This window comes from Geotrypetes seraphini, chromosome 5 (assembly GCF_902459505.1).
Source record: "Geotrypetes seraphini chromosome 5, aGeoSer1.1, whole genome shotgun sequence".
Taxonomy (NCBI): domain Eukaryota; kingdom Metazoa; phylum Chordata; class Amphibia; order Gymnophiona; family Dermophiidae; genus Geotrypetes; species Geotrypetes seraphini.
In genome coordinates this window covers 185,558,340-185,585,936 of record NC_047088.1, presented here as the reverse complement: position 1 = coordinate 185,585,936, position 27,597 = coordinate 185,558,340, and the positions used below count along the sequence as shown (strand labels likewise).

At 41.7% G+C, this 27,597-nt stretch overlaps 1 protein-coding gene across 1 annotated transcript in view; it reads left to right on the top strand.

Annotated features, from left to right (window-relative positions):
* ITGAV (integrin subunit alpha V) overlaps window positions 1-27,597 on the top strand; it is a 165,261-nt gene that overhangs the window by 40,202 nt on the left and 97,462 nt on the right. Inside the window, exons 3-5 of the mRNA XM_033945921.1 lie at window positions 16,015-16,106; window positions 21,313-21,430; window positions 25,972-26,033. Of these exons, the coding sequence (XP_033801812.1) occupies window positions 16,015-16,106; window positions 21,313-21,430; window positions 25,972-26,033 (272 nt within the window). The remainder of the gene's footprint in view (window positions 1-16,014; window positions 16,107-21,312; window positions 21,431-25,971; window positions 26,034-27,597) is intronic.

Here is a 27,597-nt window from a genome sequence, read left to right as displayed (position 1 = left end):
TAAAGGGCTCATAATCGAAAGAGAAAAACCTCCAAAAACCGGTCTAAGTCGGCACTTGGCCGAACATTTCCCAAATACGTCCAAGTGCCGATAATAAAAACGGGTTTTGGACGTATTTCTAAATGACCTAGGCCTACACTGAATGACCAAAGCTAAACGGGGCGCTTTGGGAGGAGTGTTGAGGATGGGAGTTGGGCAGGACGTGGGCTGGCATAGACTTAGTCATACAGCATGTATAACCGAAAGTTATACAGCCCACGATCGACGGAACTTGGACGTTGTGACTTAGACCATGTAAAGCATGGTCTAAGTCACAAAAATCCACCTAAAGTTACCAGATAAGCACTGCAAACACATAAAACAGACCCCTCACACACTACCCCAGTGATCACCGACCGCCCCCCCATAAAAATATTAATCACACCTTTAAAATTCAGCCTCCAGACCATCATCATCTGGCCGCCAAGCATAGGAAAGTCGTTCAGCACAGAGACGGCTTAAGCCCTCTTGGGGGTGGGTTAGGGACCCATAGAGAGGAGGACCCATGCCCATAAGCCCCTGTAATCACTTCATTGAAATTGAAACATGTACACTCCCCTATACACCCCCAAAACCCTTTTTTACTGGCATATAAGTTGTTCCTGCAGCCATAAGGGCTATTAGGGTGGTAAATAAGTGGGTCTGGGGGATTCTGGAGGTGGTTTGGGGGGCTCATCATGACCTATAAGGGAGCTGTAGTGAGGAGAAGACATGGCACCCTTTTTGTGAAGTTCACAGCAGTGCCCTGTAAGGTGCCATGTCTGGGTGTTCAGTCCATCACTTTGCAGACCCCTGCCACGTCCAACAGGGCTTGTTCTAGCTGTTTTTGACTTGGACAAAAAGTTGAACGGAAATGTGGTATAAAGATGGACGATTTAGCGGCTTGGACGATCAGATCGGCATGATCTGATTTTCGAAACAAAAAAAATTTTGGATGTATTTTTCAAAAATGTGTCTTAGGCTGTTTTTTACTTTGGACGATTTGCGACTTAAACTCAAACGGACTTAGACGTCCCTTTTGATTATGCCCCTCTAAATTGTTTGGAAAATATCTTTCTCCCCTTCACAAACGGGCTACAACCAACAGAAACCAAACAAGGCGCAAACCACCTCTCCCATCTCGAAAGATATCCATATCTACATCTATATATCCACATCCACCATCCCATAGGAAAGTGATACTCATACCAGAACCTATAATGTCAAAATTACAACAATTTTCTCTCCAAACCATTTACCATAATTGTATGCCAACATGAACATAAATCAAGATATCTATGTCATGAACTCTAATGAAATAACGTAAATCCTGGACACAGCCAGGCTCTTCTAAATTGTAAATCATATTGAACTCCTTCTGGGGCATATTAGCGATCCATAAATACTAATGCAATGTAATATTGAACCCAGGACTGATCTGTGAGACACTTTGCTGTGTTTGCCTTTCTTTCTTTAGCATGAACTTTGTATACTACCACCATCTGGCATCTATCCCCCAACCAATTCTGAATCTGGTTCACCACTTTGGAACTTCCCCTCAGGCTTCTCAGTAGTGATGTGGTGAGGAAAGCTGGTGCCTGGGATGGAGGCACCATTTGCCCCCTCCCCCCTTCCCTTCAACTTGTTATTCCATGTTACCCAGGCATTGCTGTGCCCCTCCCCCACACCAGACCTCTTCAAATCTCACCATCAGCAAGCTGGCTCTCCTACCTGCTGCTTGTGCTGGCTGAGCCTTCTTTCTGAGGCCATTTTGTGGTCCCACGAACAGGAAATGAGATCAGAAAGAAGGATAACATAACATAAACATAAAATTTCTATACCACAATACCATTAAATTCTATTCAGTTTACAAAATAGAATAAAAAAAACCTGTACATATACAGCTGAATGTGATACATTAATTTCTTAATAATCTTGTAAACAAATACGTTTCAAATTGTCTCCTAAAAAAAGCGAGAGGTCGCTATTAGAGAATTCAAATCTTTATGCCATATTGCAGCTTGAAACGACGGAAGATGTTGATATTTTTTATATTGCCAACCTTTGAGTGAAGGAAAGGTAAATACAGCATGTGTGAGTCGAGAGTGCTTTGAATTTACAAATGTGAACGAATCCACAAGATACCTTTATAACAAATACAACACTGACGCAACCAGTGGTTAGGAAACCCTGCTCGCTTCTGGCAAAGATTTGACGAGGTAGAGAGCAGTGTATTTAAGAGACCCCTCCCATCACCTGGGGGGAGGGGAGAGATGCAGGCATTCCGACCAAGTCGGCCCCCCTTATCATGCTACTGCTTCTCAGTTTATTTAGGAGACTCCTATGCAGGACAATTATCAAAGGCTTTGCTGAAATTTTAGGCATAACAAAGACAAGAAGATACAACAGATCTGCAGTAAAAAAAAAAAAACAAATGATAAATCACGGACAAAAAAAAGGACTGCAGACAAGTGTACAAGGTGCAGGCAAAATTTATTATAAACTAATAAACAAATTGTTGCATATAAATAAACCACTTATAGCAATTTGGGACCCGACACGGTCCGTGTTTCAATCAACACTGTCTTCCTCAGGGGGTCCCATATAAAGGTGGTAACAAATGAATGCAAAAAATATGCCTGATCTGTATATGGTGTAATATACAAACCTCTTTCAGTGGATCCCTGTCTAGGCTGTATCCTCATGTCTGTGGAACTAGCAAATCTGAAAGCAAACATACACACCCTCTCTTCTGCAAATGCTATGTTATCTATTCTTTCCAGGTCATCAGTGGTCTTTCTCAAATTCTTTTCTGTTCAGAAAACATTGCGTAGTATTTTTGCTAAACTTCCAAACCTCCAAACTTTTATTAGTGTTGGCTACCATTAAGACATGTTATTGTACTGTTAAGTCCAGTTATCTTAAAAAGTTGATACTTTTCCTTGGAGAAATCAATTTGGAATTTGATTGTGGGATTGGATGTAGATATGCATAAAGTTCTGTTCGCTTTCATTCCAAATGATGAGGCTATCTGCTCAGGCATGAAACATGGTAAGTGAATAAATGCATGGCAGATGCAGGCATGCCTTCATCAGTTACCACACAGGTTTTCCACTTGCTGCTTAAGTTTTGCATTTAAGGTGTGGTAAGTGCAAATTATTGCCCTACTTTAGTAAACATTCCTCCAAAGCATGTATAAATATTCATGGAGGTTAACTTGAAAACTCAACTGGCTGGCTGTGTCTCTAGGATCAGGCTGAGTAACAAGCCTAAACCAGGGGTAGGCAATTCCGGTTCTCGAGAGCCACAGGCAGGTCTGGTTTTCAGCATATCCACAATAAATATGCATGAGATAGATATGCATCTCAAGGAGGCAGTGCATGCAAATCTATATCATACATATTCATTGTGGATATCCTGAAAACCTGACCTGCCTGGGGCTCTCGAGGACCAGAATTGCCTATCCCTGGCCTAGTCTATGAACATTTATGCTTACAGTCTTCCAGCTATTTCTCTTTACCTTGTCTAATATTAGTTTAAGCTGTGCTTGGTTGTTACTTTTATTTCTTTTTAATGCCATTTTACCTTATTTTAATGAATTGATTAAAGTCCTTTTTACTTTTTTTATGTTTGGACCAATCACATTTAGGAGAACAAATGGGACAGGAGTTCTAAAATCTCAAAAATGAAAATGTTTAACATTTTTACAGTTCACAGTATTCTATTACGGTAACTTATTTTTAAATGCCTCAGGGTATCATTACGTTATCTCTGATCGCTAAACAGTTATTGAATCATCTTATGCTCTGAGTGGTTGTCAAAGAAATGAGTAAATTAACTATTTATCTATACCACATGTCCAGATATATGGAGATATGCATGCTCATAGGTTTCCTGTTTCAAGTATTGTCATTGTCTGCAGACTTCATCTTCTGCACAGTTTTGGACTTTGAGAGCATTACTGTATGTGGATTCCTCCTCTAGTGGCAATTGCAGTGAAATATCAGACAGCTGAGTTATCTTGTGCTAAATAATCACATCTTTCATGGGTGGAAAACTCTTGAAAACTCTGATGCTGGCCAAAACTTAGGAGCCAGAGCAAAATTTTTTCTTTGTAAATTTTTGCTGCTGTTTTGCTCACGTTTTATGTTACAGCATCTGTGTTTTGGCCCCTTTCCCATCTTTTTCTACTTTTTCCCCCCTTATTTATTATCGTTGCTTTTTTTTATGCTTGTGTTTTTGGAAATTTTTTGTCTGTTTTTCTTTTGTCATGTTTCTTTGTCACACACATTCATCCCCTTCCCCCAGCTTCTCTTCATTGTTCTACACAAAAATCAAAAGAGGTAATTCTATAATTTGATGCTAAGATGTAGGTGTCGCAGTAGGGAAATCTTAGCACCAATTCTATAATAGCACTTAGGCACACCTAGGCCATGAAAAAATACTAGCTCAAAGATGCATTGGCCTGCCAAAATATAGGTCTGCCTACTTATGACAAGTCAATGGCTGATGTAAGTTAGCATGCCTAAATGCACCATGCGATGTGTGCAACTGATTATATTCCTTAATTTGCACCTATCACTTGGTGACATGATCATGGCACACCCATACTCTATTTATGTTAAGCTCCTTTTTTCAGATACCATATATCAGGGGTGTCCACACTTTCTTGGCTTGCGAGCTATGTTTAAAATGACCAAGTTAAAATGATCTACCAACAATAAAATAAAAAAAAAAAAACACAAAGCACACTGTACGCAGAGAAAATGTCAATTATCATTTATATTCAGGTTTTTTTTTTCAAAGAGGTCAAGGCAGATGACTTTAAAATATGCAATGTCTCCTTTGCTATTTGCTATTGTTCTGGAACCCTTGCTATTGGCTATTCAACAGGCAGAGGAGATACAGGGTATTCCATTTGCAGGTCAGGAATATAAGATCTCTGCTTATGCAGATGATATTTTGCTTCATTTGAGGAATCCCGAATCTACCATCCCACATTTACTAGATTTAGAAAATTTTCAGTAAATCTGAAGTTCTTCCATTAAACATACACTGTCCAAAAGGATTATTTGACACATTCCCTTTTCTTTGGAAGGAAGAGGGTATAAAATATTTAGGTATTTGGATTCAGAAAACGTTGGAAGAGACTATGAAAGTAAATGAAAAATCCTTATTGATAAAGGTCTCAGAATTGTGTGAGTAATGGAACCCACTTCATTTGTCTTGGTGGGGGAGAATCCAAACAGTTAAGATTTTGCCTGTGGTTTGCTACCAAATGGGTATGTTGCCAGTTTATTTTCAGGGGTCTTTTTACAAGAAGCTGAAAACCATTCTTACCAAATTTATTTGGCTAGGTAATTACAGCGGGTGGGGTAAATTTCCCAAACTTTTATAGATATCATCAGGCCTATATACTGTGTCAGGGTATGTATTGGGTCCTTCCTGAGCTCATGGAACATCTTTCTGATTGGCTGCACTTAGAGTGGCAAATTATGTCCCCATTATGGCTGTCTCATGTGTTGAGTATCAAGTTACCTAGTTATGTTAAGGACAATCCACTGACGATCGGGCCAGCTCCTACACGGAGCTCTGCTGTGGCCCTCGCTCCACATCCACCGGAGATCGGGCCGGCTCCTGCATGGAGCTCTGCTGCGGCCCCCCTCCACATCCACCGACGATCGGGCCGGCTCCTGCACAGAGCTTTACTGCGGCTTCCTTCCCCCTTCAGGGTGTGCGAGCTTGCTCTTCCCCTCCCGTCTAGCCGGGAGCATTCAAATTTGGAGGAGGGAACGGCGCTTAGCCGTTCAGCATACCGGCTAAGGCGCACGGCAAAGGCATGTGCCTTAGCGTGCGCCTTTGCAAAGCGACTGAGTGGAGCATAACCAAACTTCCTTGCTCTACAGCTCCTCACCTCCTGTGGCCTGGCACATCCAAACAACAGGCGAAAGATACTACTCCGCTGCCACCTCCTCCCCTCAGCTACTCAGGTACTGCTACGGAGAACTTCTACACACCTCCACAAGTTCTTCTCAACAACCTGTGCCTGCTTGAGAGATCTCTACTTCTGCCCTGAAAGACCCCCGCAGGCCCACGGACTGGAATAAATCTGATAAGTATTTGCATGACTACTCCAGCAAAACCATTAGCATGACTTTTCCACATAATGTATCTGCATGATTACTCCGGACAATTCCTAACCTATTCTTTGCATGATTCAATCTACTAGCTTTACTTCTCTTAAGCCTTTCAGTCTCTTTGACCACTTTATATTAGATGACTCTCTTAACTAATTATCTGATTTGGGTCCTTATGGTCTATTGCAGGGGTGCCCAATAGGTCGATTGTGATCGACCGGTAGATCGCCAAGGCAAAGTGAGTCGATCGCGGAGCCCATCTCTCAAGAGAACGTGAACTCTCAGGCCTTGAGCATGTGCACATGCTCAAAGCCCAGCACAGGAGGCAGATCTTCGGGCACCGGCAGGACATGCTGGTGCCGGTGCCGGTGCGGAGGCTACACTGAAGTAACAAGAGGGTTCGGGTGGGTTGGGGGACCTCAGGTCGCGGAGGGGGGGTGCCTGATGGCAGCGGGGGGGGGGGGGGCCGGGTCGCGGGGGGGAGGGTGCCGGTTAGCTGGGGGGGGAGCGCTCGCAAATCGAGGCATGCTCGGTTTCTGAGGTGCCGATTTTGCGAATGTTTTGCTTGTCTTGCAAAACACTCGCAAACCGGTGCACTCGTAAACCGAGGTACCACTGTACTTGTATCCTGACCTCTTATGTATGGTCTTCTATTTAATTCCTGTTAACCGCATCGAACTTCACAGTGTATTGTGGTATACAAATACAATTTTATGTTATGTTCCATTTATGTGGGATTAAGCAAAGGAAATGAGAAACGCCTGCAATTGATTAAAAATGCTGCAGCCAAACTAATTTTTGGAAAGAAAAAGTTTGATCACATGCCACCTCTGTTGAGGAAAAGGACAAGAGTCCCACCCTATAGGGGGCAGTGACGACAAAAGGGCCTAGACTGTTGCCTAGGGAGGGTGAATGGAAAGGGAGATAGGGAGGGGGGAGGGGAAACCCAGGGTAGAGAGAAATAGGATCGGGGGGGAGCAATGAGGATCAGGGACGTAGGCACGAGGGGTGGGGGAACGAGGGGAGGCAACCTGAACTGAAGCAGGAGCTGCAGTTCGGCCCTCGCCATGGGAGCATTGCGGCGTTTTCCCCTGCGCTCTGCCAACCACGGCCTAGTTACTCTGCCAGCTCACCTAATGTTTTGTTCCCGAGGCGGGATGGTGGTTTCCTGGGGGCAAAGGACCTCGGTTGCGGTATACTGGACGCGGCATTAATTAGCTTTCTGCGCTCTCCCACTGGTGGCCTGGTTGTCCTGCCTGCCCTACCCTCCCCCCCCCCATATGCTCACCATGCAGTGTGGCGGTTCTTCCCTCCGAGAGGAAGAGAAATGTGCTTGTATAGCCTTTAAAATTTTACATACTGTTCCTTTGATGTCTTTATCTCTAAACACCATGAGATCTTCGAGCATGAGAGCAACTCGTATGTATAAACTCTCTTTTCCATCATTTAAGGGGAATCGAGTCCATTAGTAAAATTTCACACTGCTTTCCATACTTACTAACTGCGATATGGAGTGGACTACCTCCTCAAATTAAATTGTGTTTGTTTCCTTCAGATCTTTCGTAAAACCTTAAAAAACACTATGTTTCATTGCTTTTTAGGTTATAGCTCCAATGAATGTTAGTGGATCTTTCAGTTTACATAATTAGATCACCAAGAATCGAGCTCCTATTTTTAGGCGATGATTTGATATATAAGACTAAGAATTAGATTAGATTATGTTACGTTACAGTGCATTCTGTTAGCACAGCATATTCTCACCAAAGCTTTGTACTGTGCTTCTGCCTTGAAAACACATGTAGGAACATGTTATGTCTGAGAACGAGTCACGGATTGCATACCTCCAGGCACACATACCTTTAGTTTTACTGGCACAGCAGACGGTTTACTCTATAAATCCACAGGATTCCAGAGTAGAGACAGTGCTTCTCAGGACTCTTAGGGCTCCTTTTACGAAGGCGCGGTAGCGGTTTAATGCACGTAATACTGCGCACTAAACCGCCGGCCGCATTAGCAGCTACCGCATCCTCATGAGCAGGCAATAGTTTTTAGGCCAGCGCGGGGGTTTAGTGTGTGATGAAAAGTCACAAGCGTTAAACCCGCTAGCTCGGCTTTGTAAAAGGAGCCCTTAATGTAGTGATTTACTAAAGTCCAACGATCGCTGCTAACCAGTCCGATTCACTAAACGGCCCAGTGCGTGTTTTTCTCCTTGTAGCGCCCATTTTCCGATCCGGCCATGCAAATTAGTAAAACCCCATGCAAAATAGCCAAGCGATTGATTCACTTACATTGCTTGGCTATTTAGTATCAGGTTTTACCGATCCTAAAACCCGATTGCTGTAGACCTGTCGGTGACTGTGTTACCGTGATATGGAAGAGGTCAGACCTAGAATTCCATCTTACCCGCTATCAGCTATATAGAAAGAATGTGGGTAACACGATGTTTATGAAGGACTTTATGTGCCATAACTTTAAGAATTTCTTGGAAGTGCTAAAAAATAGGTACTGCTTTAATTCTATTTCACACAATTTCTAGCAGAGCTTATCAAAAAGATCATTTTATATCAATTAAATAGAGTTTTCATCTAAAAAATCTATATAAATATCTATATAAATTTCTCACTTGGGATTGGAGATGAGCATATCATAACATGTTGGATGATCAGATCATAGGACCTCCTATGATCTATATATCATTCCAGGTCCGCATCCTGAATTTGATATTGTAATCATTATGCTCTAACCCTATTTTGTGTGTTGTGTATACAGAACCCCCTTTTTTGTTTCATTCAATGAAATATATCAAACAACCATGATGTTGTTTAAAAATTCCTTTTGGAAAGAAGGCAACACTTATCCAGGTCTGCCTGGTTTTTGGGTGGGGTTTTTTTCCCATTTTTTTCAATGGCACAGATATTTTGCTTGTATTACACATGCAAAATATCTGCCCCATAAAAAAAAAAGTCCCCCATCATTTCCAACGGCCTTGCCCTGATGGTCCTCGACAATCGTGCACCCCCCCCACGACAAATGCAGCGAACGGTGTTGGTGGAGGGGGGTATTAATGTGGGGGGGGGTCCAGAGGGGGCGTCCTCTGGCAGGAGGGGTTGGTCACCCTCCTACCAGCAATCAGGGATGTTGGGTGGTTGGCCTTCCGGCAGAAGGGGTTGGGCAGTCTCCTCCTGGCGATAGGGGGTGTTGGGTGGGCGGCCTTTCGGCAGAAGGGGTTGGACACTCTCCTGACGGCGATCAGAGGGGGGGACAGGCAGCTGCAGCCGCTATACTTATCACGGCAGGGAGATTCCTTGCCGCGATAAATATAGTAGTCGCGTCTTCTTACAATGTAGGCCAGCATTTTCCTGGCTTACATTGTAAGCTTCTCTCCCTCTACTAGGGAGATACGTAGGGCCGCTTAGGTTTGCCTAAGACCCTTAGGCAAGCTTAGGCGGTCTTGGGAGCCTCCCTAGGCTCCCGGAGGCGCCTTCAATATAGGCAGCCTGCCTGGGGAGCATTTTTTTTTTTTTTTTAAACATGCGTCCCGATTGGCTGATTAGACAGCTGTAGGATGCCTACAGCTGCCTAAAATCGGGACGCACTTTGCAGAATCCGGGCCTTCCTGCCCAGTATAGGAGATATCTTTGGACATCCCATTAGCCTGGACTGTTTTGGCAAGATCAGAGATCATTGAGTCCTGTCAAAACAGTCCAGGATCTCACCCTAGGTAGTACACCCCCCTCCCCCCAAAATATAAAGTAAAATGAAAAAGCATACATGCTAGGAATTATCATAAAAGGGATGGTAAATAAGACTAAGAATGCTATAATGCTTCTGTATCGCTATTTGGTGTGACATCAGCTTGAGTATCATGTTCAATTCTTGTTGCCTTATCTCAAAAAAGATATAGCAGAAATAGAAAAGGTTCAAAAAAGAGTGACCAGGGTGATAAAGGGGAGAGAACTCCTCTCTTTTGAGGAAAGACTAAAGAGGTGAAAGTTCTTTAGCTTGGAAAAGAGACGGCTGAAGGGGAATATAATTGAAATCTGCAAAATCTTGAGTGGTGTAGAATGGGTACAAGTGGATCAAATTTATTTATTTATTTATTTTACTCCATCAAAAATGATAAAGACTAGGGGACACTCAATGAAGTTACAGAGGAATACTTATAAAACCAATAGGAGGAAATATTTTTTCACTCAGAGAATAGTTAGCTGGAACGCATTGCCAGAGGATGTGGTAACAGTGGTTAACGTAGCTGGTTTTAAAAAAAAAGGTTTGAATAAGTTCCTGGAGGAAAAGTCCATAGTCTGCTATTGAAACAGACATGGGGGAAGCCACTGCTTGTCCTGGGATCAGTAGCATAGAATATTGCTACTATTTGGGTTTCTGCCAGGATTGGTCTGACCCAGTATGGCTATTCGTATGTTCTTATGTATGCATCATTTACAGTACAGGCAGAAACATTGATCCTGCAGAGGAGAAGGTTTGTAGTACACTTAGGCCATTAAAAAATGAAATAATAAAGAGAAGAATTATATTATTTTGCTACAGAAAGAGGAAACTGCCTCAGCATATGTAGGGAGCAAGAATAGTTTTATAATGTCTCCGCTTGATGAAGATAGAGCGTAACTCATTGGTCTGGTCTGATTTGATAGGGCTTACAGAGAGAGAAATTTCAGGTAAGCACGATAATGTATAATGACTTGGAATACCCCTCCCCTCCCCCTTTCCTTTTCCACCTGGATTTGTGAGCCCCTCCTGGCAGTAAACTTGACTTGCAGAAATTCCCTTCCTCTTTTGTGTAACTATTCACGTCTCTATAAATAATGATCAGTTGCTGCTGCAGCTGAAATAGGAGATTTTCATAGGGTTTGGAATGTAACTGTGTAATTGTTAAGTCTCTTTAGAGGGGAACATATGCTAGCTGCTTTATTGCTGTTCTTACAGTGTGACCAAGAAGTAGCAAACCAAGCAAAAAAGTCCGGACTGCTAGAATAATAGTTTCACAGAGTAGCACTGACTCACTGTAGACCTTTCTGGTTTTTCTGGCAAAGATCCTTTTGGATGTGTCTGTTATCAGGAGCTGGGAAAATTACTTTTGGATTACAGGATCAGTTTCGGCTTTTAGTGTTTTAGCTTCTTTCTAGTGTCCTGATTTGCTCAGAAGCCAAAGAATTTTATTGTGTGGGTGGAGATGGCTGGAAACAGAGGTTTCATCATTGTTTTCTTTGTTAATCAGCAGACAGAGCCGTACAATATTAAGATTTTCAGTGGAACAGGGACTATAATAAATGCTGACAATTTGTAGTTGATACTGGTTTTGGGGTTTTTAATTATTGATTTAACTGTATACTAGCTAAAAAAAAAAAACCAGAAACCAGTATCAACTACAAATTGTCAGCATTTATTTCTAGAAAAAAAAATGCAACGTAATGGATGTAGCAGGGTCTCCTAAAATTTCCTTTTCAAATTGGGTAGGGTAAATTACCAATCCCCTGCACAAAGTCGATCAAAGTCTGTTGCCCGAGGTAATGGAGGGAGGAGGCTTTGTGACTTGGTCAATAAAAAAAAGGTGTTAATTTAGTGATGTAAGTGCAAAGTATACAACCATACGTGAGTCCAAAAACAAGGAGGTGTTGCTCAAGCTTGCCCTCTATTCAGAGAGTTTAAGACAGGAAAAGGGGAGGAGGAGGAGGACTCCAAGAGAAGGGCTTACATTAGAGCTGGCTAGTTTTCTGCCAGAAGAAGTGGTCCCCTCTGCTGGTGAGACCTATGGTTGAGAAAGAGCAGAAGGATTTGCTGCCTTCCACAGCAGTTTTACTATGTGTGGCATGGGGGTCAAGGAAAGATGACAAGTCCAGAAGTGAGGGGGTTTTCATTATTTTGGAGCTGGAGTTGGAGTTAACCCTTTCAGGACCATAAGGATCGTAGGCCAATTTTTGTGGTTTTGACGACATTTTTATGGTAAAAAGGGCTTGCAGATGCCAAAAAATTGATTTGTTTTGTGAAATATCATTATTTTTTTTAAAAAAAATCACACTTCTGGCTTATGGACAGTGTGGCAAGTGAATCTTCTCGTCAATCTGGCAACGACGCTAATGAATGAATGTCGGAACCAGTTTGTTTACATAAAGGCAGTATCATATGGAATCCGTACATATCAAATTTAGAACTGTAGACTATCCCAATCAAAATTTATAGGATTTTAAAGTTATGGGACAAATATGTCCCTTGGTCCTGAAAGGGCTACGAGATCTAGAAGCCTGTTTGACTAGAAACCCACTAGTTAGCCAAGAAGAGGGCCAGAAATGTTCTGCTCATTAGTGAAGTACAGTCCAGTGTCAAGGAGATGGAAATGGTCTACTTGTACAGCAGCAAAAAGAAACCAACAAGAACTGCAGTGAGAGTACAACGCAAAACAAAATTGCAGGAAATGTACAAGGTGCAGGAGTTTTATTCAATTAAAAAATGTCATAAAATCAACAATAGAAACAATGAATAAAAAATAAAATTATTCAAAAAATTGGTTCTTGCTATACAGCATGTCGGACCTGACACGGGTCGTGTTTCGAAAAACACTTCTTCTTCAGGGGTCCAGAACATTCATAGCATGGATATACAAGAACCATATGGATGAAAATGCATAAACAGGGGCACAGGCGGATAAGCTCTCCTGTGAATAATGCTGTTCAAGAAAACGCCCAAAACACAGACTGTGTCGGCGCCGACATGCTATATAACAAGAACCAATTTTTTGATTAATTTTATTTTTTATTCATTGTTTTTATTGTTGATTTTATGACATATATTTTTTATTGAATAAAACTCCTGCACCGTGTACATTTTCTGTTTCTACAACAGTTCATGCTGGAGTCTGAAATCGGTTTGCAAACTCATTGGAATGCACAGGTTGTATGTATCCTTTACTATACTTATTGTAGTTCTCCCTATTTCCCTTATGTATTGGTACGTAAATTCCGTTTGTGTTGGTTTTAGTTAATAATTAAGTCCCCGTTTTTAATTGTAAATCGCTTTGAATTAATGATATTGCGATACATCAAAATTTTAATAAAACTTGAAACCATGCTATAGCTGCATTTTCAACACAGCAGAGCCTTTCATGCATAGAACAATAAAACAAAGCTGCTTTTGTTTCAGAAAAAGAAAATCATTTGTTTTCCAGACCAATTGCTTCCATACCACTCTTTGTAAAGATCATGGAGGGGATGGTACACTCCCAATTAATGGAATATCTAGACCAGTTCTCACTCCTTCATGAGACTCAATCCGGCTTTAGACCGCTTTTCAGCACAGAAACGGTAATTGCGGCCATCTTAGATTACTTGCACCTATTTTTAAGCAAAGGCCTCAGTGCCCTGATCATGCAATTCGACATGAGCTCTGCCTTTGACCTTGTAGACCATGCGAAATTGCTACAGTGTCTAGATGCTATTGGCATCAGAGGCAAAGTGCTAAACTGGTTTCATGGTTTCCTTTCGTCCCGAACCTATCAGGTTCGCTTCAACAATGATCTCTCCAACACCTGGAGCAACCCATCCAGCGTTCCGCAAGGGTCCCCACTATCCCCTCTGCTTTTCAATATCTACATGACCTCACTGAGCGTTCAATTAACCCAGCTGGGGATAAAATTATTCAGTTACGCTGATGACTTCACAATTATTATCCCATTTGCCAACTCCATCTCGGAAACAATTCCAAAAGCATCAGAAGCCATAAACTTGATGGAACATTGGATGACAGACTTCAAACTCAAGCTCAGTACTGAGAAGACAAAATTCTTTGTCGCTTCACCGCGCCCTCTTGACACCAAAACCCCACTAGACATCAACAAACATAACTACCCCATACAGCCCACCATTAAAATACTGGGTGTAACTCTGGACCAATGCCTCACTATGAAAGATCAGGTGGACTCCCTAATCAAAAAGAGTTTTTTCACCCTCTGGAAACTTAAATCCATTAAAGCATACTTTGATAACTCTGCCTTCAGAATCTTGGTACAATCCCTCGTATTAAGTCAACTCGACTACTGTAACATCGCCTACTTAGCAATCCCCCAAAAGAATATGCGACGATTACAACTAATGCAAAACACTGCGGTCAGACTAATCTTCGGTCTAAAGAAGTTCGATCACGTGACGCCATACTTCAAACAGCTACACTGGCTGCCGATGGAAGCTCGTGTAAAGTTTAAGTTCGCCTGCCTCTGTTTTAAAGTTTTCTACGGTCTAACCCCTAAATACATCACTGACCTATTCTCCTCAGCCAACAAACACAAGAGAAGCTCCCACTCACACTTCGTTTCTCCCCCGGTTAGAGGATGCAAACTAAATAAACACCATGAGCATCTTCTCTCACATCAGGCTGCTCTATGGGGTAAAGACCTAGAACAACTCCTATTGCCCACCACTTATGAGGTATTCAGGAAACGCCTCAAAACTCACCTATTCCTGCAATACCTAGACAGCTGACCCACTTCCCTCCTTCCCCTCTCTTGCCCTTTCTCCCCATTGTTCCCACATCCCTTAAGTTAACTCAACTTGTACGTCACTAATCTTCTGTAAACCGCATAGAACTTAACGGTATTGCGGTATATAAACTGTTATTATTATTATTATATTACTATTTCCAAATAGCAAGCAGTCAGGCAGAAATGCACCTCTGCTGTGTTTGTACTGGGTGATGCCTATTTACTTTACTGGGCGCATTTGCTGGAGTTTGGACGGCTTTCTTTTCCCTTTTAGGAAACTATCGTGAGATTTAAACTTCCTGCTTTTGTATTAGATGTGCCATGAACTGGAAGTCATTGTATGTACAGTGTATTTAGTGTGGAAGAGGTACTTCCTAATATCAGTGTATTTGCTGTAGTTAATAACACTGAGGGTTGATAATTCAGAATGATTTAACTGAACAGAAGCCTCTCCTTCCTGGTTAAATCACAGTGAGGGCCGTCCACAGATTTTCAATGGCACTTGACTGAACAGTCTCGCTGAAAATCTGGTGTCACTTCTGTGGCACTCACTGGATAGTTCCAGGGTGGTCCAGGGACAGAATTGAAGAAGAGTTGGGAGTTACATGGGCAAGGGTAATATTTGGTACTGGTAACCGTGTAGATAACAGGGCATATGCGACTGCACAAAGGCAATGCTGCGTGGGCACAGTAGTGTGGCTGCCATGTTAGTCTCCTTTAAAGGTAATAAATAGTTACGACATATGGTGTCCCCAGTGGGGTCAGGCAGAAACACCTTTGATCTCATCTCCACTATTATGTAGGTTCTTAACCTCAATCTGAAGGTTAGAAAGTGGCCAACCTTGGCTCTTAAATCAGATCCTTCTCTTACATCTTAACCATGAGCAGGCCAATTAGCGATTCTGCAGTTTATTCAGCCTTTATCTGAAGGGAAACCCAAGATGTTTGTGTTTCTGCTCTGTATGAGTGCGCCAGAAATGGGTGTGTGTGCTCACACCCACTCCCTGTAACTTCCCTTTTAACCTTAGCCTGAGCAAAATTTGGACATTCTCAGATGTGGTGTTAAAGCAATTCTATCATTAAAAAAAAAAAAAGAAAGAAACAAAGAGGTTGAATAACAGGAAACAGGAATGATTCCTAATGCACTTGTATGACAAAGTAATAGTACTGTAAATGAAATATAAAAAACAACCCTCCCCCCATCAACACCACAAAAGAGAGGCAGATGCCAGGAAGACTAAAATCAGGGTACATCCCCCTCCCCCCGCAAAAATATTCTATAATACCTGCCTTGTAAGAGAAACTGTTTATAGTTTTGTAAATCGGTGTGCCTTGCTTTCTAATTGAGTTTTCTTTTTTGCTTTCTTTCAGGTGACAGATACTTTGAACCAAACGATCCAATAGAGTTTAAGTCTCATCAGTGGTTTGGAGCTTCGGTGAGGTCCCAAAATGACAAGATTCTGGTATGTCATGTGTACCACACTGCTTTAGAGAAGTCTGCAGCAGTTTTTCACAGCACTGTAGTAACAAGTCAATATTCAAAAGGATTTAAGGGTAGATTCATGAAAGGATGCCAAAATTGTGCAAAGCATAAGAACATAAGAATTACCGCTGCCGGGTCAGACCAGAGGTCCATCGTGCCCAGCAGTCTGCTCCTGCAGTGGCTCTTAGGTCAAAGACCAGTGCCCTAACTGAGTCTAGCCTTACCTGCGTACGTTCTGGTTCAGCAGGAACTTGTCTAACTTTGTCTTGAATCCCTGGAGGGTGTTTTCCCCTATAACAGCCCCCGGAAGAGCATTCCAGTTTTCCACCACTCTGGGTGAAGAAGAACTTCCTTACGTTTGTACGGAATCTATCCCCTTTTAACTTTAGAGAGTGCCCTCTCGTGAGTGCTAAGCAGGTATTCTATAATGGCAAAAATAGACACCAAAGTTATTACAAAATACTAGTGAAAATTAGTATGTTAACGCCAGACACAAGTCCCATGTCAAAAGGCAGGTGTAAATGTTTGCACCTAAATACTGTCCATTGCGAGCATAATTGCCAGTATTCTATAAACTTACCCCCAAATTCTGCATATAGCGCCTAAAGTTTTGCACAAACATTAGTGCACACAGCCAGTGTACGCACACAACTTAATTGATCAATTAGCCTAATCAGCACCAATAATTAGCAAGTCACACCTCATAATTGATGCCAACTGGGCCTAACTAAAAGTTAAGCACACAACTCGGAAAGCGCACTTCTATAAAAAGTATCCACCAGTTGCAGTGCACAAATTTGAAAAGAGGGCGGACTGGGGTGTTCTGAAAAGTTAGGTGCATTGATATAGAATACAACTGATTTGTGCATAACTTAGGCACAGGCATTTAGGCCTGGTTTTAGCTGGCCTCAATGCCTGTGCCTTATGTGTCACACGCTGACGGTAAGCACAATTCTATACAAGGTACATGGCACCTTGTGGAACTGCATTAAACACAGTTCTAGTTGCCATTGAGTTTTTTTAGGTGCCATATATAAACTATGGCCCTTAGTGCATAAGTGTCTGATATGCCCCTGACCTAACCACACTCCTGTGTTACTGCTTTCCTTTGCAGTTATGTGCCATAGATTTTAGGTGCTGTTTATAGAAAAGGCCTAACTGAGGTTAAGTGCATAACTGCAAATTGGTTCTAATTAACACCACTTAAGGGTCATTATTGAAAATGTATAAATATTTATCAAACTTTACCACACATTTACATGGATACTTAAGTTGAAATTTGGCACTCAAATCTAATAATTGTTGACAAAACCCCCAGAAATTTCCTTCTTCTATCACATTTAACCAGCTACTGGCATGGGATATCCAAATCTTGAATGGCTGCTGGAAGTACCAGAAGCACAGCCAGATTTTGATATCGGAGGGAGCAAACCTTTTGTAAAATAAGCACCGGTGAAAGACTGAAAGATCAATTTGCATAGGCACCATTTCATTTAAAATCCATTTGGAGGAGTGACTACTCCCCTTGTGCCCCTCTCCCCCCCCCCCAGTTACACCTCTGTCCAATACTGGATAGCTGTTTGGGGAGGTTAGGACTGCCAGGGGAGATATGTTAGAGACGTTTAAATACCTACGTAATGTAAATGTGCATGAGTCGAGTCTCTTTCATTTGAAAGGAAACTCTGCAATGAGAGGGCATAGGATGAAGTTAAGAGGTGATAGGTTCCGGAGTAATCTGAATAAATATTTTTTTACAGAAAGGGTGGTAGATGCATGGAACAGTCTCCCAGAAGAGGTGGTGGAGACAGAGACTGTACTGAATTTGAAAGGGCCTGGGATAGGCACGTGGGATCTCTTGGAACGAGAAAGAGATAATGGTTACTGCGGATGAGCAGACTAGATGGGCCATTTGACCTTTACCTGCCATCATGTTTCTATGTTTCTATTTATTTGGCCCTATTTCTCGGGTAGTTATCTAGTCACTGGCATAGGATACCAATGGTATCGGGTAACTACTGGCACCACCTTTTTTTCTGCTCAGCATTAAATTGATATTACTGAGGCAGTTGGACATGATTTTCAGCAACACTTTATGGATAAGTGCCACTGAATATCATGTCAAAACCAGGCAGGTGATACTTCTGCCCGGTTAACTTCCTGCTGAAGGCCTCTGTATATCTTGCTTCATAACTTTAGTGAAAAATGCTGCACATGATCTGGGGGATGAGAGAGAGAGAAATGTTGCCAATAAAGGTGGAGGAGAGAGGAAGAAAAGTTGGACTTATGGAGGGACAGAGAGAGAGAGAGAGAGATGTTGGTTGGGGGAGGGAATGGGGTCCGAAAGCATGCAGGAGGCAGACAGGAAGAAATATTGGAAATGCAACCAGAGACTCATGAAATCACCAGACAACAAAGGTAGGAAATATAACTTTATTTTCAATTTAGTGATCAAAATGTGCCAGTTTTGTGAATTTGTCTGCTGTCTATATGTTGCTCTATATTTGTCTATTTTTCTATAGTTGTTACCGTTTGCATATTTTAAAGTCATCTGCCTTGACCTCTTTGGAAGAAAACCCCAGAATATAAATGATAATTAACATTTTTTGTGTGTATATTGTGCTTTGTGGGTTGTTGTTTTATTAATCTTTAATAAATTTTCAATGCTTATACAAAGTGCATAAAATTATACATTCATTAATAATCAGAATCAGCACTTACAAACAATCAATAACAGTACAAAATGAATTCCCCCCCTCCCTTCCAGTACATCCAATCAAAGAATAAAACAAAAGAGATATCCCCCCTCCCATACACCCCCTTCCCTGGATATGCATGCAAATCAACAGGAAATTAGAGGTAAAAAACAATTATACTGAAGTAACAAAAGTTGTTAATGGACTAATCTGAATAAATTATTATGTCCTAACATGTCAGAGTTTATTTTCTCATACTTATAACATAAACATAAATTCACCCACCAAAAGGTAAAACTAAGCCGATCCCAATTTTTCCAATTTTGAGTAACCATTTGCATGGCAATCCCGGTCATAATGATGAAAAGCCAGCTTTTATACCAGTCCAATGGGGGTTTAGTATGCAACAAAGTCCCACAAATAACTATATCATAGGTTAATGAAATCGATGATTCTAGTATGTTATTAATATCTCCAAAAATTGAGTATCAAAGAACAATAAAACAACAAATGATCCAGTGTTGCTTTGTGTTTTTTTACTTTTGTGGTTACCATTATGTATTAATAAGATTATGTATATGAAAAATGGATGGAAGAAATTGCATTATAATTAGTGCTATTGTGGGGGTAGAGTCTGGGGTGGAGCTTGGGCAGGGGTACTCAGTTGGTATATGTTAGGGGGTACTTGGCTTGAAAAGGTTGAGAAACACTGGCCTAGGGCATATAAGGAGCATTAGGAGGGGTCAGGAACATTGTGTGATCATACCAAACGGTCAATGCCAATCACTCCTCTATCCCCCAGGTGCTTCTAGTTTTCCTTTTCTATCTATTAAAGCACAACACTCACCCTATGTTATACATACATTTCTAAAACATATGACCAGATCCCTCCAACTTTTCCTAGTCATCTCTGGGTCCTTCCTGGTCATCCCTTGTTCCTCCCTCACACTCATTGGCCCTCTGAGTTTTCAGGCAGCTTGTGGGACTATGGCTGGTCCCTTACTCCCCAGCCTCTTGGGTCCCCACAGGACCTAGACACTCTTCACTGGTCCTTCCGCCGGTTTTCAAGCCTAAGCCCCTCCTGGATTCCACTGCTCTACCGGGCCCTCTGGCTACTCCTCCTTCCAGACCCATTTCCAGTCACTCTTTTCCCCCAACTCATCCACTGAGGACTCTCCGAGTTCCTCAATCATCTTTTCCCGATCTCATACCCTGGGGACTCCTTCCAGTCGCTCAGTCTTCAATTGCCCTGAGGACTCTCCCAGTCTCTCAGGCACTCTCTGTGAGGACTTTCCCAGTTGTTCCCTCTCTTGGTCATACACACAACTCCACCAGACCCCCTACTAGTTGTCAAGCTTGAACCTCCCTTGGACTCCAAACTCTACCAGGCAGGCTGGTTTATCAGGCTTACCAAGGGTTAGGCTGAAGCCAGCATTCCTCCCCTTAAGGGTTACATGGCTCCTGAAGGAGCTTCTGTTCTTCCTAGCTCTCTCTGCTGGAGCTGGTCTTTTCAGCACCTTACTGCACTCAGAGTGAGTGGACAGCTCCCAGGTGTCTTTGCAAACTCTCCATGCAAATTAGAACCTTCTTTCTGCTGCTCAGACTCCCTCTGATGCTCAGTGACTGAGGCAATCAGATGATCCCCCTTTGCTCCTGCGCTATTACTGTAGGCTGGCCTTGAGCAAGCGTAAAGATGCAACATTAAGTGAAAAGTATTGAATTCTACTAGGAATGACTTATTTAAGCACTTTACATGAGTTTTGCATGCTCATTGTTTTATCATATAATCACAGTTTTCCAATGCTCAAAAGCTTTCGGCATCAGAGACTAAGACCCGCACAGAAAAACTTTGAGTAGACTACTGCGCTAAAGTATAATGCCAGTATCAGCGTCCCCCCCCCAAAAAAAAAAAAAAAAAAAAGACTGCTGTTGGCTGAATACGTGCCCCATACCATAACATGGTAAATGACAACACAGATCTGCAAGGTGTGTCCAGGCTATCCAACAATTTGACAGCAGCATAACCTAATCATACAATGTTATGATTGGTCAATATATAAAGCAATGTGCCATTATATCTACCATGCTTAATTAGAGCTACACAGAATACTTGAAATCCGCTAATGTTTGGATTCTTTTCCAGGATTATTATAAATAAATAAATAATCCTGGCCTATAAAAATCTCAGTTCAATGCTGTATTTTCACTTATTTGAAACTGCCATTAAAGCACTAGTCTCGCAAATAAACTACTTTATCCAAGCCTCCACTGACTCGCCCATTTTAGAGTTGGCTTCTGCAAGATACTACAATGTGCAGGGAATATCCTCAGGCAATGAACAGACCCCAGAGGTTTATTGCATGCTTTGTCCTTCATCATAATTGTAGGTGTCAACCTTGCCAATCAAAAATGGCAACTTAATTGACTTTGAATAACTCTAAGGAATCCCTTCTTCAATTTCCCAGCATGACACAATGTTGCATTTTTTTTCAGGCCTGTGCCCCATTGTATCACTGGAGGACAGAAGTTAGACAGGAGAGGGAACCTGTTGGAACATGCTTCCTGCAAAATGGAAACACGGTGGTTGAGTACGCCCCCTGCAGGTCAAGTAGTATGTATCTGGCTTTCTGTTTTATTACTAGAGGAGTGCATCCCAAACTTTATCCTATCGATCCCACAGCTAGCTGCATTGCATATTTGGTCCTTCAATTTATGAAAACATATTTCATGCGTATTAATTGTGAATATCTTGAACACCTGACTGATGTGGGTCAATAGATAGGTTTGGGTACCACTTTGAGAGAAAATAACATTTTTCTTTTCTTTACTCAAAATGAAATCTTGCAATGAGTGAATAACTTTTTAAAAGCCGATCACAACATGGCCAAACAAAACAAAAAAAAACCTTTCTTGCTCAAATGCTAAACAGTAAATACTGTATCACTGTGCTACTGGGCTAGCTACCTTAGGAAGCTTATCTCCCTGTAGCATTTATTTAACCTCTGCTGTGCCCATAAAATATTTTTCAGACTCTGACATCAGCATTTTGTTAGCATCAATGCAGTTTAAAGGTATTTGGAAACCGACCTATAGAATATTAGAAACCTAGCTTTCAGGAGGGCCAAACTTTGGTCTTTCTCATTTACTCAATTTGTACTTTTTAACTTATTCTGTTTTGAGGATGGATGGCACTGACAATGACTAATGTTACTGACCGAAGCAGATGTATTTGTTATTTACCTGATGATCTTGTAACTCATTGCATCCACACCTAGTGCTCTTATTTTCCTTTAAGGACCTCTATGGCCTTGTAAAAGAAATTAGCCTGTCATCTGGTGAGAGCACACCTTGTGCAGTGACAGAGGGATGTGCCAGACATCCTTTGCTTGAGCGTGTCACAGAGCACCTTTTTCCGTTTTGACCTCCCAAGCATATCCGGTGAGAACAAATGAGCTCTTTTAGAGCCCTGGGAACTGAAGAATGGACAGATTCTGGCAGCTGCACAGCCTCTGAATGTGTTGATCCTGTTGGAAAGAAAGAGGGCAATTTTAAAAGTAGTCCAGTGAAGATAACGCAACATTCTCACAGGAGGTAGCTAGATACCTGTATTCTGGTACTTTTGCAGACTGTATGTGACATGTACCATCATTTTAGTGAGCCTAATGAATATATAGTCAATCTGTGTTAGAACAAACAGCTCAAAATAGAATTCTACACAGAATCGGAACAAACCCTGCCCAAACTAAACCCGATTCTGTAATCGACGTCCATGTTGCAGATGCCAGTTACAGAATTGGGTTTGTTTAGACGCGGCCGCTATACTTAATCGCGGCAAGGGATCTCCCTGCCGTGATTAGTATAGCGGCTGCAGCTACGATCGCGGCAGGAGGGTGCCCAACCCCTCCTGCCCACAGAACCCACGATCACCGACAGGAAGGTGCTCAACCCTTCCTGCCAGTAGGCCCCGGCCCCCCAAAGATTGCCAGCAGGAGGGTACCCAACCCCTTCTGCCGGACCCCCAATGACCCCCCCATCAAAATGCCCCAGCCCCCCTCCCTGCCCCCCCAACAAACCCCCCCGGAACCCCCTCCCTTGGGCTTACCCGCAAGTTTGCCTCGTACCGTCTGACCATCAGGCTCGCCTATGTCCAAATGAGATGGGCCCGCCCCTCCCCTGCCCAACCCACAGGATCCTAGAGCTAGATTGGCCCAGGCGCCTAAGGCTCCTCCTATGGCGGGCACCCTCTTGCCGCGATCATCGGGGGGGGGGAGAGGGGAGACTGGTGGCTGCTATACTTATCAAAGCAGGGAGATCCCTTGCCGCGATTAAGTATAGCGGCCGCGTCTACTTACCATTGTAAGCATCTCCCGCTCTACTAGGGAGACGTGTAGGGCCACCTATGTTTGCTTAAGGCTACCGCCTAGCCTTAGGCGGGCTTGCGGGTCTCCCTAGGCTCCTGGAGGAGCTTTCAATATAGGCGACCTGCATGGGGAGCATTTTTTTTAGAGAACGTGCCTCACGATTGGCTGATTAGACAGCTGTAGGACACCTACAGCTGCCTACAATCGGGACGCACTTTGCAGAATCGGGGCCTAAGATTTCAGGTGTGCCATGACACACTGGGAAGGAGGAGAGGTGCTTGATCTGGCTGATTGCCTACAGGATGTGCCTCTTGCAGTGAGAAGCACATCCTGTAGGCAATTAGCCAGTGCCTCTCCTTCTCTTCACACCTCTTCCCAGGGTCTCTCTGCCCCCTACTGGTGGCTCAGGGCCCATCTGTAGGGCCTTCAGGTATGCAAGGATGTCGACGTGATGTCACGCATGCGTGTGATGTCATCATGGTGATGTTCACACACTTCTGGATGCTTCGAACCGCGGCCACTATGTTTAGTACACTGCAGCTCGACAAAGTTTGTGGGACACTGCTCTAAGTCATTAAATCATTTAGTCTCACCTAGGACACACCCAGCCTGGCAGATTTTCAGGATATCCAAAATAAAGAACATAAGATAAATCTGCATGCAGAACCTCCACTGTATTCAAATCTGTCTCATGCATATTTATGGTGGGTATCCTGAAAATCTGACTGGCTGGGTGTGTCTCAAGGACTGGGTTGAGAACGCCTGCTCTAAGCCAATGCAGCAGTGGGCCATCATGAAAGAAAAATTTTGGGATGCAGCATTGACTTTAAAAAAACCCTTTGGCCAGTATTTAGCTGGCATAGTCACTAGCTTAAGTTTAAATGTAACTCATACGTTCAGCTATGCTAGTCATTTACATTAAGTAATTGCAAGGAATATACTGTACATACTGGATACTGGTATGCATTTCATGGCTGAATATCACCAATAAACAACTAGTGGACAACCCAAAATATTATCAATGCTCTATTATGGATTGATAAGTGATTATGTTATGGACAAAGAGATCACCTTGACTTATAAAGATAAGTACCCAAGTTTGATTTTCTTAAAGTCACGAGTATGGAGATGTTTTGTTGGGATCTGTGCTTAAATTAAGAATAGTGCTTGTATTTATGCTGAAAGTTATTGAATGAGCCAATATGCACTATGATAGTCCTATCATTAAATAAATATTCTAATGACTAAAATATTAATAATTATAAACACGAGTTTATTGGATCTTAGTAAATGTGACAGAAGTAGTCTAACGGATCCACCCAGTCTGCCCAGTTATTCATGTCCACATTGCCAAAAATATATCCCAGCTGCCAACCATAGAGCATGATATGATAAGGTATGAAAGAGGTCTGTAAAATCCCGAGAGGACTTGAATAAATAAACATGAATTGATTGTTTGCTCTTTCAAAAGTACAAAGACTTGGGGGCACACCTTGAAGTAATACTCAGTACACAAGCACTGGAACTCATGGATCTAACTGGGTTTAGAAAAAGTTAGACTTGGGGAAAACCACTGCTTATCCTTGTTGGTAAGTAGCATGAAATCATACCACTTGTTGGATCCTGCTAGGTACTTGTGATCTGACTTGACTAACGGATGCTGAGGGCTCCTTTTACAAAGATGCGTTAGGGCCTTAACATGCGGAATAGCGCGCGCTAGCCGCTGTCACCTCCTCTTGGGCAGGCGGTAGTTTTTCGGGTAGCGCACACTAAAAACACTAGCGCTCCTTTGTAAAAGGAGCCCTAAGCTTGGTCTGACCCAGTGTAGCAATTCTATTGTACATATATAAGTGCCCGTAGGATATCATTCCTTATTCAAGAAAGCTTTATACCTTTTAGGCAACTGAGTCTACAAGATTCCTCTTCATTTATTGTTTTTATTTCTTCTTTATTATGTATATTTTAATCTAAAATGTTTGTATTCCACATATCTAAAAATCTATGTACCTAGCATTCTTTCTTCCTATTTTCAACCACAGTGTGTGTGTGAATAATCCAAACAACCACCACCCTATCATCTTTGATTGTTCCAGTCTGTATCCTGTCAACACCAACCTACCACACCAAACCAGTGAACACAAGGAAGTGTGCACCCTTGCTCTAGGGCCTTAAGCTATTACTAAACTTTTAGCCTGGCAGACAGAAGAACACCTCGCCTTGGGATGTAAGCAGACAGACAAAAAGGCAAGGGCAGTGTCTTTTCAACCAATGATTGAGTCTTTATTCAGAAACAAATAGTCCCAACAAGGATCCCTGTTTCAGTGTGTGGATAACGCCTTCTTCAGGGGACACTATCGAAAATATCTTGGCTAATGGCAGAGTACAAAACACACGTAATCAGAGAACGGCACTGCTGAAAAGTGTTGCCGTTCTCTGATTAAGTGTGTTTTGTACTCTGCCATTAGCCAAGATATTTTCGATAGTGTCCCCTGAAGAAGGCGTTATCCACACACTGAAACAGGGATCCTTGTTGGGACTATTTGTTTCTGAATAAAGATTCAATCATTGGTTGAAAAGACACCGCCCTTGCCTTTTTGTCTGTAAACTTTTAGCCTGCCAGGCAATCCCAGCTTCTCATGAATCTATTTAATTTTGTACAGTTGTATACCATTTAGGTTTTATGGATCGGTGTATATGAAAATAAAATAAAGCAGGAACCATTAATTCTGCTGTTACAGTTTGCTGTGTTATTTATTTTATTTTATTATATTTGTTTATTTTTCTGTTTAAGCAAGTCTTGATGCGGATGGACAAGGATTTTGCCAGGGAGGATTCAGCATTGACTTTACAAAGGTATACTATTTTCCTCAGTCTGGAAGAGACTTACACCAAAGTTACTATTTATTTATTTTATTTTTAAAATTTCTATACCGTTTTATTCCAAAATTGTTTACAATAAAATTACATGCATAAAATATTGAAACAGATCAGAACAAACAAAAGCAAAAGCAGAAAGATTCAATCCTTGCAATAGGTCAAATGCTCAAAGAAATGCATCAACAAATAATTGTGTTTTCAGCAGTTTCCTGAATGAACTCCTATCACCACATTTCCGAATTTGACCAAGGCCATTCCACAGTTTTACTCCTGCACATGAAAAGGTCATGGCATTAGTTTCCACATACTTGGGATTGGCCTTTGTTTTCAACAGTGCTGAGTTTTTAGAGTGCAATGATCTTGATGGTTAGTAACCAGATATGAGTCTTAAAAAATTCAGGAATCGTGCCATATAGAAATTGATACAATTATATATAGGGCTATACAATGACCGGAATCAAATATATTAATTTTAGCATCAGAATTTCCAGTACCTTACATATTTAATGATCAGAAATGACCATACTAAATATCACTTTAAGATGATAATGATCATCAGAGGGCTAGACCACCCCAATGGTTTCGTGTGAAACGGATCACAGAATCCGATCTTCATTGGATCAGTAGTGACTTAATTATATTTAAACTTTTTTTGGTAGAGGCGCTCCTTTAATAGTAGCTACTACATTAAAGCTAAGTATTATTAAGTTCAATATCAAATGGAGTATTAGCTTATGAAGTTATGAGAGAAAAAAAATAAGTAGAAAACGGAATGAAAAAAATATAAAAAGTTTAAATATAATTACAAAAAAAAGTTTAAATATAATTAAGTCACTATTGATCCAATGAAGATCGGATTTTGTGATCTGTTTCACACGAACCATTGGGGTGGTCTAGTCCTCAGGATCATTATCATCTTAAAGTGATATTTAGTATGGTCGTTTCTGATCATTAAATGTGTAAGGTACTGGAAGTTCTGATGCTGAAATTAATATATAGAAATTGATGACATAACATAATTGCTTTATATTGGATTCTAAGTACAACTGGTAGCCAATGCAGCTGTCAGAGTAATTTGCTCATATCTTGGCGTTCCGGTTATCAATCTGGCCGCAACGTTCTGGATCACCTGCAATGCCCTGCATCTGGATTTGTTGGAAACTTTTGAAGATGCGGGAGTGGATCCGTAGGGTGAATAATGTACCTGTTGCTTAATTATCGTATTTTAATTCTTGCTTTTAGTTGGCTTCAATTTTTTTTTTCTCTGTCTCTCTTGGAATAATTATAGACCGTCCTATGAATATTTTTTGCTCCTTTTCACACTGTATTTTAATTTATTGAATTGTGAACCACCTCGTGATATGCACAGGAAGAGAAGTATATTAAATCAAAATAAACCATAATGTACTTTATTCCTTTTGATATCTTTTGTGTGCAAATTCTGGCCTTCCCATATGAATTCTTGTTTCCTATATTTTTTGAGCCTGATTTTCAGAGTGGTTTAACTTGGTGTCTTAGGTGTCATTATTCTCTGTCGTAC